Genomic DNA, 14,462 nt, shown 5'->3' with positions numbered 1-14,462 from the left:
CCTCTTAAAAAAAGAATTGAAAGTGAAATATTGTGATGTTTCATCAACTTGAAAGTTTGGCTATACAATAGCCCCAGCTGGACACAAGGAAGTAAGACCTAGACTCATATATGCCTGCATTCCTCAGCAGACTGGGTGCAGATGGACAGCAGAGGAAAAGGAAGGTGCTCAGGAGAGAATTTCCCTCCATTTAAACAACCACAAATGTTGGCTCTCCCTGCTGTCAACTGCACAACTGCCCTGAGAAAGCAATTTTTCTCATTAAGTCACTGAATTCCTTCACTTCAAGTGTGAATTCTCCTGTTGTACTCCCTGAATTAAAGTCTACCTTCCCTCTCATTCTCATGTGTCTCTGTGTGGATATGAAAGGCTGATATATTTCTCCATATAGTTTCTATGTTCATTGTCCACATCAACTAGCAATCCAGTCTTACCTGGGAACATACAAAACAGATTTAGCTGTAAGGAATCTTAAAATAAATAATTTCAGGTATCATTTCATTGGGTCTCAGTCAAGGTTGCTCTTATGTTGGAAATAGTCTTTATTTCATGTCTATATCTATATGTACATATAAATATAATTATAGTTAATTTTATATGATTTATATCCACGTTCATAATCTCTTAATCATAATTCTGAAATTCAAAGAGTTCTGAGAAATATTGTTTTCTATGTTTGAAACAAATTCATTTGACAACAAGACTGACCTAAACTGATGTTAGGATATGTATTTAAAGTACTTGTTTATTTCTCTTATGTGAATGTTACTGTGAGCAATATTAAGGTTTATTAAGGAGTGCATCCCCATATCCCACAGAGAGCATTGTATATATTTATGTATATGTTATATCTACCATGTTAATTTTTAAGATTTAAAACTTTCAATACCAAAATGCATTTGTCCTCAGAAAGGCTTTGGATAAAGAATAAACACACACACACACACACACACACACACACACACACAGAGTTTCCTAATAAATCTGTTACAATTTTGTTTTGATTTAGCTGAGAAATGAGTTGATTTTGGTAAATAAAACATCAGTGTTTTAAGTCTGAGTGAATAATCCCAGGTATTATTTTGTTTCTTATATAAATTGCCCTCAAATAACCCAGTAAATGAGAATTCTATCCAGAAGAATCTCAAAGTAAATCCAGAATCTATTTTAGTTTGGTAATATAAGGATGACCAACTTCTTATATGAAGCCAGAAATTAATTCATAGTTGCAAAAGAATACTAGGAAACAGTCTTCCACTTGAAAATCATAAATTTAGATCTAAATTAGATTTTTCCCCCCTCCATCCACCACCCAGTGTTGTAAGTATTGCAAATACTCCATGTTATAAATGAAACTCAATTTGGGGGGAATTGACGCCACATTAACCTAATCTCTGGATTTGTCTCACTTAGATATGTTCTCTCAATCTTTATTTAGCAACTAAAGATAAAAACAATTAATTCAAATTAAAGGGTACTTTGCATAAATATACAAAACCATCAGTGACATTAAAGAGAGATCTGCAAAGGAATGCAGGGAAATAAGAGCACCCTTATTGGTTTCCTTCTCTACCCTTGTTGGTGAAAACAAACACACACAGGCTCTCAGGAGATATAGTCCCCTTATTTCACGTGCTTCCCCCAAATCTATTTGCAGATAGCATTTACTTAGCATGTGTAATTTTAAAAATGAGCTTTCTTTAACTATATGAAATAAAATGCCTACCTGGGAGATTTAAGGGCCAGTCTTTAAGGATGGAGGCACAAGTAATGGAAAAGCTCTCTGGTAAATAGTAGCTGATGGGGAGTACATGCTGGCCTCAAAATAATCTTGTTCTTTCTCAAGTAATAGCTTAGTATAGCTCTAGCACAACTGATTAGAGCTGTAATGTTCAAGAAGAGGCTTTGGTAAGGGCACAGTATGGGCACATGAACTCAATTGGGTTCAGGCAAGGCATAAAGTTGTGGCTTCCAGAGTCTTAGGAAGGGGTATCCTTGGGGTTCATCTTTTCCACTTTTGAAAGTGGGTCACAGGACAATGTCATCTCCAAGACAAAGATTGGGCTCTCCTGAATGAATAGCTCCCTCAGATATGGGGAATGTGAGGTGGCAGAACCAGGCAAATTGCTGTCATGCATGAGAGGCAGGGAGGGCCAGAGGGATAGCCAGGCAGAAAGATAGGCCAGACCTAGGAATATGCATTAGCCTCCAGCCCATCCCTTAGCATGAGCGCAACTGATTTCCAAAGAGGAATTGAGCTGAAGAGATAGAGGGAGATTAGAACACTCCTCCAATGAGCCCCTTTTCTGAGGGAAAGCAGAACAGAAATCAGTCCAAAGAGACAATGAGTGAAAGGACAGAAAGGTAACCACATACCCCAGAGTGCCATGAGGCAGCTGAAGTTGATTTGTTACAGGGCACAGAGAGCAAACGATTGGTAAGGAGGAGTATTGATTCTCAATAAAGGCAGAGTAGCAAATGGTGTCACTTTCCCAATGCTTTGCTTGGTCAGCTTTACAAATTTAAAATCAATCATTAGAGATAGTTGGTCCCTTAGGATCATACCTCCTGGTAAGAGTTTCACAAAGAGTTCACAAAAATGGTGGTGAAAGAAACAAAAAGTGCTTTCTTTCATTTCCTTATCTTACCCAACACACAGTAATCAAGGACCAACTTCTCACCTTGTTATTGAGCATTGGGCTCTTGGCAGTGAATGTGCTCAGCCCAGACTCTGTCCTTTGAGAGAGGTAGCAGGGATGGTACTAGGTGCTAGCTTAGTTCTCTAACTAGCTGTGATGCAGAAGCAAGTCACTCCTCCTCCTTGGGCCTCAGTTCCCTCCAATAAAAATGAGGGCTCACCCTGCCTATCCTTAATAATGGGACCATACTTGGATTAGGTAAGATAAGAGCCCTTGGATAGGCTTGTGGGGTTTTGAAAAAGATGGCAACAGAAAATGAAAAAAAAGTATCTCAACTAAAATAAGTAAATGGAATGATTGAGCATCTAAGGATCTACTTCTATATCTACATCCAGAAAGCATGCAACCTTGGCTTAAAGATTTCCTGTGGAATGAAGGGATTCAAGTCTTCTCTGGGAGGGAAGCCACTGTTGTGAGGAAGCCTGTTTCTTTTTTTTTTTTTTCCTTTAGGAAGAATACCAGGGATTGAACCTAGGGGTATTCTAATACTGAGCCACATCCCCAGTCCTTTTTATTTTATTTTGAAAAAAGGATTTGCTAAGTTGTAATGGTTGGCCTCAAACTTGTTGTCTTCCTGCCTCAACCTCCCATGTAGCTAGAATTTCAAGTGTGCACCACCATGCCCAGTTCTGACCTGATTCTAAACAAACTTTTGACTTTGGACCAGCCACTGGGCCTCCGGAGCTTTACATTTCCTGTCTATAAATGGTACAGTACACTCTACTTTGCCTGTAGTTCAGAGATCATAGGCCTTTATATTGAAGTGGGCTCTTTCCATCTAGTTTCAAACTGAATGAAGTAATAAATGCTGTCATTTTTCTTTCAGCCCACCCTTGGCCACACCACAGCCCCCACCTGCAGTGCAAGCCATTGGGGGATCTGGTAGCTCTAGCGAGTCAGAGAGCAGCTCTGAATCTGACTCAGACACTGAAAGCAGCACGACTGACAGTGAAGCCAACGAGGCACCTCGTGTGGCCACTCCAGAGGTGGGTGAAGTTGTTTGTCCCTCAGGCAACACCCCAATCCAAGCACACACAGTTTCAGTACAATAATTGCTTCAGGATAATAACTATTTCAGGAAAACATCCAGGTATTTTATGGCATTTTTTTCTCTAAACATGCATTTGTGTAAGCCCTAACATATACACTCCTTGCTATGTGACTGACTGCTGTAGGACCCAGCTACTCGGACCCTCAAACTTCTTCATGTGTAAAACTAGAATAATGATGACTGGGATGGCAGCCTCTCTTTTGAGAGAACCAACAGAGTCAATCAAAATGCACGTGTGGCCCTGGGGATGTCAACCCTTGGCCTAGATTTCAGTTATTAATGAATTGCCACTAGACAAGGTAGACTCAAAAAGTATGTCTTTCCTTAAAGGTAAAATAATACTTGAGAGGTGTGTTAGTTAGCTTTTAGTCATTGTGACCAAAACATTTTCATGGTTTCAGAGGTTCAGTCCATGCTTGGCCAGTTTCATCACTCTGGACCTGAGGTGAGGTAGAATATTGTGGCAGAAGGAAGGAAAGCTGCTCAGCCCATGGAAGCGAAGAATTTGAGAGAGAGAGAGGAGCAGGGACAAGGGCCAAAGGGAAGATGATGCACCCTTGCAGGACACACCCCTGATGACTCAGCTCCTCAAGCCACACCCCACCTACATACAGTTACCACCCAGTCCATTCAAAGAAGAATGGACTGATAAGGTTATACTCTCATAATCAAATCATCTACTTTCCTACATTAACACAGAAGCTTTTGTGGGACACCTAAAATCCAAACCACAACAAGAAGTCACAGGCTTTTTAAAAATTTCAATTGGCATCAAACATGTTTGATTAAAAAATCATGTAGACATTTAACACAGCTCCATAAAATACCAAAATAGTATTCATGAGGTTAAAAAAAATGATTTTTTCCCTTCCCATCCTGAGTTCATAGCTGCTGTGGTGCCCTGAGCCTGCACCTGACGCAGCAGGAAAATCCCACTCCATACTCCATGGCTCTTTTATACACTTGTTTTTCAACAATCAGAAAGAAATAACAGAAGGAGACTCTAATAATCTCACTGCTGTTAATAACAGCAAACACTGAACATGGGCCATGTGCCAGGTACTGTGCTAAGCTCTTGTCTTGCATTTTCTCACTTTCATCTTCCTAACAACCTTGTATGTTACTTGCTAGTTCTCCATTTTATGGATGACAGCATAAGTTTCTGAGTGGTTAAAAAATAATTTTCCAAAGATCTCATAGATATACAATACTAGAGCCAGGACTGAAACCCAGTGTGTTGCCAGAGCCAGGATTTATGGCCCTGGAGCTATGCTGCCCAAAATGGTAGCCAATACAATTTTCTCTACTTTTATCTACCAGTGTCCTGTGCTGATTGAAATCATAGCTACTCAAGTGTTTTTAATTCTGTCACCCTCTATTGGCTGGTGCCATAAGCCTCACCTGATGGCTTTCAAAAGAAGATTTCTTATAATAAAAATGGTGGTTCTTTTCTGTTCAACTGGCATGATTCAGAGGTGGAATAAAGAATCTGAATTGTATGCATCATTTCCATGGCCTAACAGTAGACACTAATGTCTGCATGCATATCCTCATAAATTGGTTATTGCCCATATACCTAGAAAAGTGCAGTGGTTTTTTGGAAGTCAAATCTTTTTATCCTTCAGTAAAAATACAAAAGGCTTGGTCTGTTCATAGTGAATTACAGCATCATATAGGAGGCATTGGCACTTTGGTAGATGGAAAGCTTTTCCTTTTGAATTATACTTGAGGCACATTTAAATTTCCTTTCAGGATCAGAGACCATTGCCTCTATCTCCTAGTGAGAGATTGAGTGATGATTCCCAGCAAAGGATTTGGGAACAGATTTCTATCTGAGGCACCCCTACTTACCATTTGAAACTTTCTCCTTGCAAATATTTCTTGCCTCCCTGGCTAGAGTGGAGAATATTTTCAGAAGAAGAGCAGAACTTAATTAAAATAAGTAGACTGCAACTGGTTTATATTGGTCTATCTAATTTGATTATTGTGGATAGTACAAGTGTGTGTGCATGCACATATGAGTGTGTGTGTGTATGTGTGTGTGTGTGTGAATGGTACCTTAGCATCCAAAGCTTTTATTAGCAAAGAGCCCCTGTACTCAGGGTTCTCTTAAATTCTCCCTAAATGTAAAATTCATTCTTGTTTCATTTTATCAATCTACAGCCTGAGCCACCCTCAACCAACAAGTGGCAGCTTGACAAATGGCTTAACAAAGTGACATCTCAGAACAAGTCATTTATTTGTGGCCAAAATGAAACACCCATGGAGACCATCTCTCTGCCTCCTCCAATCATCCAACCAATGGAAGTCCAGATCAAAGTAAAATCCAACCCCAGCCAGGTTCTGGCTGAACCCAAAGAAAGGCCTCTCCTGAGTCTCATTAGGGAGAAAGCCCGACCACGGCCCACCCCAAAAACTCCAGAAACAAAGGCTTTAAAGCATAAGTTGTCAACAACTGTGGAGACAGCTTCTCAAAGGACAATTGGAAAGAAACAGCCCAAAAAAGTCGAGAAAAACACCAGCATCGAGGAGTTTACCTGGCCTAAACCAAATATTACCAGCAGCACTCCCAAAGAAAAAGAAAGCTTGGAGCTTCCTGAGCCACCAAGAAGCCGCAACAAAACCACGGCCCACAAACCAGTCCCTAGGAAAGAACCAAGGCCTCACATACCTTTGGCTGCTGAGAAAAAGAAGTACAGAGGCCCTGGAAAGATCGTGCCAAAGTCTCGGGAATTCATTGAAACAGATTCATCCACATCTGACTCCAACACAGATCAGGAAGAGACCCTGCAGATCAAAGTCCTGCCTCCTTGCATTGTTCCTGGATCTAATACTACCAAGTCCAGGGAAACTGCTGGGGCCGGTCTGACCCTCAGCACCTTAATCAGCAGCAGTAGCAGCAGCAACAACTTATCTGTCAGTAATGAGGAGCCAGCTTTCTCCCCCATCCCCGTCATGCAAACAGAGCTTCTGTCCCCTCTGCGAGATCAGGAGAATCTGAAAAACCTCTGGGTGAAGATCGACCTTGACTTGCTTTCTAGAGTGCCTGGCCACAATACACTACCAGCAGCACCTGCCAAGCCAGACCACAAGGAAACTGCCTCAAAACCCAAGCGCCAGAGTGCTACTGCAGCTGCAGAAAAACCAGCCCCTAAGGGCAAACGTAAGCACAAGGTAAGCTGTCCAATGGGACTGTCAAGTGATCATGACCAGTGACTGTTGCCTAACATGATCTTGAGTCTCATTTTTTTTGGGGGGAGGGTATTGAGCATTGAACTCAGGGGCACTTAAGTACTGAGCCACATCCCCATCCCTATTTATTTATTTATTTATTTATTTATTTATTTATTTATTTATTTATTTTGAGATGGGGTCTCACTAAGTTGCATAGGGTCTTGCTGATTTACTAAGGCTGGCTTTCAATTCTCAATCCTCCTGCCTCAGCCTCCAGAGCCACTGAGATTACAGGTATTCACCGGTGCACATGGCTTGAATCTTATTTTGGAGAAAGCAACAATACATTCTAGAGGAGATGCAATATTAGATATGTGACCAGGGATGAAACACTGGGAATGACCAGGGTTTGGCAGTCAGTGGCAAGAGTGTCCAGCATGGTACATGAGAGGTTATGATGATCAGGAAAGAAGAATATATGGAGTTCCCTTCCCCAGGTAGCCAGTTCCAGGAGCTGCTCCTATCTCATGGACTAGCCACACTGTCCAATGCATCCTCTAAGTTTGTTCATTTCTCTGGACAAAGAGTAACACAATCTAATTATCCTGGCAGTATCCTGGCTCCAACCAGACATATATTTTGCCCAGCCTGCTAGAATCACTGACCACTGTGGGAGGCTTGCCTTGTGAAAACCTTACCTATAGGTGGTTTGTGCTGAATTCTAGGACAACAAAGTATCATCAAAAAGGGGAAATCCATTTGTTTAGAATATTTCCAGAGAATTGAGTTTGTGGCCAATAAGCTTGTCCTGATTTATCTCAGGATTTTTTTTATTTTAGAATAACATTGTGTCAGTGATATTCCAACAACTTATTTCTAACAGCTGCCACAGTAGCTAGACAGAGATTCCTAGACCTTTCCCCATATCTTCTGTCTTTCCAGGAGAGACTTTAGTATGTCAGAAATGATTCAGATTCCTCAATGAGTTGTAGGCTAACCAGAGCCAATATTTGTCTGTTGAATCGGATATTGCAAGGATGATTTAAGTCTCCATTCATCTTTAATTTAGGGGTTGAAAAGCAGAAGGTTTATCTCTTAGTCATGCACTAATATATCCAATGAGAGTATTCCAAAATAAGGAACAAGAGATCTGGGCCTCTTGCCCTGCCATGGATGCTTCTCTCTTGGTCATGAGAGTGATATAACCAGGCTTGAAAATGTACCATCAGAATCAACACATGCAAATGTCCAGAGGCATGCCTGTGTTTGCCTCAATTTCCTTGCTCCTTGTATGTTGTTGGTCTTAGGACCAGCTTCTATGTGTCAACCACAATGCCATTGGTGTTTGGATGGGATTTATGCCATGCTAGAGTTATAATGTTAGTTTCATAGGTACTCATTTGTGAAGACATTATTGATGAGAGAAATGTTTAAAAATGATAAAGCCTCTTTACTTTTGTTATGACATTCCCATCCCAGCCAGTCTTTAATCAGAGGTTCATATCACCATTTACCTCTCTCACATGCCAACTTCTCAGTAGGACTAGATTGATTGCTTTTCTGTCTGATCAAAGGTGCACATTTAACTCCCCTACTTAATCTAGAAGTTAAACTAGAAGCTGTCTATTTTGTTCATTTTTAATGTGTGAAACATCCTTGTCTCAATGCACCAAGTATTTCAAGTTCTGTATATTCTTTTTTCCATCAAAGCCAGCAGAAGTTTCAGAGAAAATCCCTGAGAAGAAGCAACGCCTGGAGGAAGCCACCACTATCTGCTTGCTTCCCCCTTGCATCTCACCAGCCCCACCCCACAAGCCTCCCAACACTAGAGAGTAAGTTTACCCTGTGTGTGATGTCTACGCATAATAGTTCTGACTTTTACAAAGCCCCAGTTGGACTTATTTGGGGCATACCATCTAGAGGAATGTTAAGGCATAGAATATGAGTCACTCAGTTCAGTCCTGAGAGCTGTTCCTGATCAATGGTCTAACAAGAATACAATAAAGAATGGAAAGGTTTTGGGTGCCTAAGAGCTTTTTAGCAATGTTTCATTATTCTAACTCATATTTATCACCAAAATCATGTGATATGGGCTTTTTACAATAAGTGAAAGGTAAAAAAGCGAATTGAAAAAGGAAAGCATTGAGATGCCTATTGCTATAACCAGATCACCTGCTTCTGGCCAAGGTTCAGTTTTGAGGGTGATTTAAACAATTTCCCTGGAGAAACAACCCCTTTGTCTTCACAGAATGACATAGCTGCTTTTTTATGTCATTACTGGATGTTAACACAAAGCTTGAAAAACAGCAGCCAGGGGAATGGCATGTTTGGAGAGGCCAGAGAGATGAGCTGTCCAGGAGGGAACTTGCTCTTCCCCTGGGGCAGTTTTGTTTCAGGGAGAGAAATTTAGGGATGGATATGTTAATTCCAGCAAGCTGGCACCTCCCCCTTCTTTGTCTGTGCCTCCTTGTACACTCCTTGCTCAGTTAGCATCAGCCTTCCCCCCAAAAGTCCTGCCCTCTTTTTCTTCCAAGCATTGTGACTGAGTACTTTCTGTCTTATAAATATCACTTAACTAACAATCATGTCAGCCACTTGAACCATTCCATCTGGGTAATTATTGCCATAAATTCATTCAACATTAGAGATTACTTCCATCACAGCCCAGTTTTGGAGCCTATTAGCAGCCCAGAGCAGAGAGGCAATCTGGCTAACTGCTGCTAACAATTGATTTCACAGATTACTGTTTAACATCAGTGATATGGCATCAATCTGCCACAGATCAGATGTTGGAAACAAGTTATCAGCTCACATTGGTCTAGATCCTTCTTGTTTTCAGATGAAAGGTAGGAAAAGCCCAATTACCATTAGATTTCCTTTATACAACCATGAGATTTAGACCCAGAGCCAACCCTCTCCCTGATGATGCATGGCTGTTTGTGAGGCATGTCTCTACTCTCTGGTGTAAGTAGCTCTGAAGCATTCATTTACATACTTGGAGTTCTCACAACTGGAAATCCTTACAGGGGAGCAAGCTGATACCCTTCCTCTCATGGTGGGCCAGGCATATGAGGAAGTCTAGACCTTGATGGTCAAACAGACATTCCAGAGCTTTCCTTCTTTCCAAGAGGAAGGACTAAAATGGCATAGCTGCAGTGGCCTTAGTTTCTCAGTCCCAGGCAAAAGGAAGAGACAGAGCTACCACCCTTACTCCCTACTGCTAGTCTCCTTACTAGTAAGCAGAGTGATATTTTACTTCCTCCATTTGGTGGAAGAAAGATGACAGAGTACTAAGTAAATATCTAGTGATTTGAGTTTGTTTTCATGAAATGGTGGTTTTAATCCAGTTTTTAGTTTCTCTGCTTTTCTAATAGGCAGGAAAGCAGTGTTTCCTTGGGAGCATTCATTATTCAGGGAGGGCCTAAATCAGGCCCTTATGCTCAGCAAACAAATTCACATGTTGGAACTGACATGTGAAGAATGAATTAAAGAGAGGTCTCTTAGAGATCTTCTTTTGGGAATCCTCTCCTCAAGCCTTGTCTGATCCTTTGTGCCTCTGATCCTTCACACTAAGTCCTTACAAATGTCTCTGTGACAACACTTTTGTAAATGAATATTCTAACTTTAGCAAAGATGCTACATCAGACTATGATAGCTGGTGTTCCCCATCATCCAACAGAAGGGTCTTGCTGAGACCCTGCCCTTCTCAAGGACTTAACCTATCAGGAGGACCTTTGAGTGATCTCTTAATAGTGGTAATGTAATTCCCTTGTCTGCTGTCCTCCTCTAGCCCATTTAAAGAACTACCTTAAAATGCAAAACTGTTTTTGAAAGGTGAGTGACTCACCTGTGATGGAGATTCAACCAAGAGATTTTATTGGGGGGCTGCCCAAAGGGGAAGAAAGGGAGAGACAGAGAGAAAGAGAAAGAGAGCAGAGGAAGAGAGCAGAGAGAAAGAAAGGGTAGAGAGAGGAGAGAAAGAAGAGGAAGAGGGCAGAGAGGAAGGGAGGAAGAGGGCTGAGGACAGAGAGAAGACAGAAGAGAGCATGTGCTTACAAGCTTTAGCTTAAGAAGAGTTGCATGTGGGGTGTGGCTGGTGCTAATTGACAGGGTGACTCAGGAACAGCGAGTGGACACTGTGTCCTGTGGGGATTGGTTCCAGAAAACCTTTGAATTTGGTGCACTTGGCTTGGCACACTTTGGAGAGGAGGGGGAGGGGTAAGGGATTCTGTGATGTTCTCACAAGATGGAAACTTTACTTCAGCAGAGAGTCTCCCACACACTCAACATTCCTCCCTTTTTGTTTTTGTGTTGGGAGGCATCCTTCAGGTCGATGACTGAGAAGTAGGAGTAAGAGTAAGGAATGGAAGAGAAGATGGGGTAGGGGTTTGGCACCAGAGGGTAAATGGGTCTAACTGCCTCGTTAATAATTCATAGGTCTTGTACAAGGCGGTACTGTCCATTAGGTTTCTTTATAGTCAAAATTGGAGTGCTGTAAGGGGAGTGGGTAGGTCTTATTAAGCCCTTGCACCATAGGTCCTTAATAATGGGCTGTAGGCCCTGAAGACTGCTAGTTGGAAGAGGGTATTGAGGTTGACAAGGGAAACGCTGAGGTCCTTAAGATGAATTCTGACAGGGACACAGTGAGCCAGAGAGGGGGTGGAAGTGTCCCAAACTTGAGCGTTTACCTCTGGAGGGTGAGAAGGAAGGGAGCCCATGGACATGTGGATTGCTTCTGCAAGGGCCAGGATAAAAGAAAGTCTGGGGTGGAGTGTGATGGAGGCATGGAATTTGGCTAAGATGTCCCTTCCCAATAGGAAAATGGGGCATTGGGGCATTACCAAAAACGGGTGGGAGAAAGGATGGTGGTAAAACCTACAAGAGAGCATGGGGGTTTTCAGGGGAAGGATTGTTTGTCCCCCTATCCTGACAATGGGGGAACAGGATGGAACAGTGGGTCCCCAAAACGCCCTCAAGACTGAATAAGTGGCCCCTGTGTCTAAAAAAAAGTTAATCAGGTGTCCATCCACCATAATAGTGACCCTGGGCTCCTGAAAGGTGATGGTGGTCATCGGGGAGGGAGTCCCAAGGCCCCTTCAGTCGTCCGTTGCCAACCCCAAAAGATCTAGGTCTGGGCTTGGGGCGGATCTGGCTCCCCTTCTGGGCCAGGGCAGTCCATGACCCAGTGACCCCTTAATTGGCATTTAGGGCATGGACGTGTAGGTGGCCTGGAATTTGGGTACTCTTGTGCCCAGTGTCCCTCTGTCCCACACTTTAAACAGGGCCCAGGGGCCATCTTGGGTGGTGGGTGTTTGGCTGGAAATGAAGGGGCCTGTGGGGTAGGTCCCCATAGAGCCTGTGCCAGCATCAGGCTTTTTTGCTCTCTGGCCTTCTCATCCCGGTTGTGGTACACCTTAAAGGCTGTAGCCAGGACTTCAGTCTGAGGGGTCAGGGGTCTCCATTCCAGTTTTTAAGTTTTGCCCGAATGTGGGGATAGATCTGGGAGAAGAAGTCAGTAATTAGAGCTGTCTGCCATCAGGGTCTCATGGTCTAAATTAGTTATTGCTGGTTATCTTAGTCAGTTTATCTAGTGTTATGCTCGAATTCAGGACCCCCAAAGACCACCAGAGACCAAGATCGATGTAAGCAGCAAAGAGGTGTTTATTGCGAGCTAGCTCGGTCCTCCACAGCAACTGGTGACGCTGAGAGGCCCGGAGCCCAGGGTTTGCAGCAGTTTTATACATTCTTTGGAGAAGGCAGGGACCCCCACATACATCATAGCATCTCTTAGCAAATCATCACACACCGCGGGAAAATCAAATAACAACTCTAAAACATGATTAGCACATTCACTGGCGGGAACAAGTTGGGTAGGGGTGATTGGTCAGTACAAAAGGGGGATTCATTTGAACTGATTGGTTTAAGCCAAGAGGGGTGTAAATGCTAAACTACATGGTTTCCCAACATGTTATCAACCACCATAAACTACTGGGAGGGTCATCTGGCATCCCAGGTATTTCCCTGTCTCATGCTGATTGGTGGCTGCTAGGGGGTTGCTATGGGTCTCCACCTAGCCTGACTGAGTCAGGGACACCTGGGGCAGCAGATCTCTCCTGTTATTTGTAGATAAACCACTTAGCAGGGTGGGAATGTGCCTAGGAGTGCTCTGTGGGTCTTTCCAAGGACAAAGGTCATGTCCCTTCCTTGGACAGGCTTTGCTCTGAGGTAGAGGCTGGTTTTTCACTAGGAAGGTGGAAGGGTTCTTGTTTTTTGTCCTGAATGTTTTCTTGGAGTTTTTCAAAATTTACCACCTTCTGAGCTACCCATGTGAGTCTGCTACTAGGCAGGTGGAAAATTAGCCCCTCAGGGCTAATCCTGAGGCAGTATTGTAATCCCAGTTAGGGTCCTGGTCAGGAACTGCCTTGGTGCCTAGAGGATGGGCCAGGTGGTTGGATGAACCTCATCAGCATAATTATGGGCTTGTTCCCAGACACTCCCCACCTCCCCACACACACCCGTGTCTAGGAGAAGGGTATTGGCCAGGATCATGTAAATGTCATGAAAAGTGAGACTCTGGGCTTGGAGCAAGCACTGAAACTCCTTTATGTATGAAGCAGAGTGGTGGTGATGTAGGAACCCAAGCGGTTTCCAATCTGTGAAAGGTCCGCTATGGAGAAGGGCATGTGGACCCTAAAGGTCCCTTCTGCCCCAGTAACCTCTCTCAAAGGAGCCATAATTGAAGTAGGGTATGGCTGGACAGACCGTGCATAGAATGGAGGACTGCAGGGGGAAGTGGGGGCAGGGCAGGAAGAAAGAGGAACTGGAGGGGCGGGGACTGGCGCAGATGAGGGAAGAGGAGAGTGGGAGGAGGGGTTTGTGGGACAATATGGCGGAGGCTCCTTGGCTGGATGGAAATCCGTGGATGAGGAGGCAGAAAGAGAGGAGGGTTTATAAACCAAGAGGACACACTTTGGATTGCAAGAGGTACAGAGAGATAGATGGATTTGAGCTAAGGAGGAAGAAAGCCTGAATATATAAAATCTCTGCCCATTTTTTCAATCGCTTGCAATATTTGAAGAGATCCCGCAAAATGGCCGGGTCTAAGGACCTATAGGGGGCCAACAGTTTTGGTTACCTAAGGGATAATTGGGCCAATCCTGAGTAGAGAATTTTATCAATTTCTTGGGATTGAACTCCGGGGTTAGGCTGACGGTGTCCAAATTGTCGAGGAGGCATTTGAGAGGGGAGTGGGCGGCAGGGAGGAGGCCCCGCTTGCTCGTGGGGCTCTGAGGAAGGGTGTGATATGTTGACTGGAGGGGCGTCCCACTCGAGCCAAATATCAGAAGGAGACCTCAGGCCGGGGATATGGTCGTCACCAAAAATCCTGTAAATGTCATGAAAAGTGAGACTCTAGGCTTGGAGCAAGCACTGAAACTCCTTTATGTACGAGGCAGAGTTGGTGGTGTAGGGGCCCTCCCGGAGGGCCTTGGGAGCTATGGGTCACCTGGCGCCAGGGTTTCCAACAGAGAGGGGGAAAG

At 43.5% G+C, this 14,462-nt stretch overlaps 1 protein-coding gene across 4 annotated transcripts in view; it reads left to right on the top strand.

The window, feature by feature from the left end:
- Aff2 (ALF transcription elongation factor 2) overlaps positions 1 to 14,462 on the top strand; it is a 465,019-nt gene that overhangs the window by 416,862 nt on the left and 33,695 nt on the right. For all 4 annotated transcript variants that reach the window (XM_015498021.2, XM_015498023.2, XM_015498020.2 and 1 more), the window contains 3 exons: positions 3,526 to 3,685; positions 5,914 to 6,924; positions 8,635 to 8,756. In XM_015498021.2, coding sequence (XP_015353507.1) covers positions 3,526 to 3,685; positions 5,914 to 6,924; positions 8,635 to 8,756 — 1,293 coding nt within the window. The remainder of the gene's footprint in view (positions 1 to 3,525; positions 3,686 to 5,913; positions 6,925 to 8,634; positions 8,757 to 14,462) is intronic.

This window comes from Marmota marmota, unplaced genomic scaffold (genome assembly GCF_001458135.2).
Source record: "Marmota marmota marmota unplaced genomic scaffold, marMar, whole genome shotgun sequence".
Classification (NCBI taxonomy): domain Eukaryota; kingdom Metazoa; phylum Chordata; class Mammalia; order Rodentia; family Sciuridae; genus Marmota; species Marmota marmota.
This window is presented reverse-complemented; position numbering and strand designations above follow the sequence as displayed.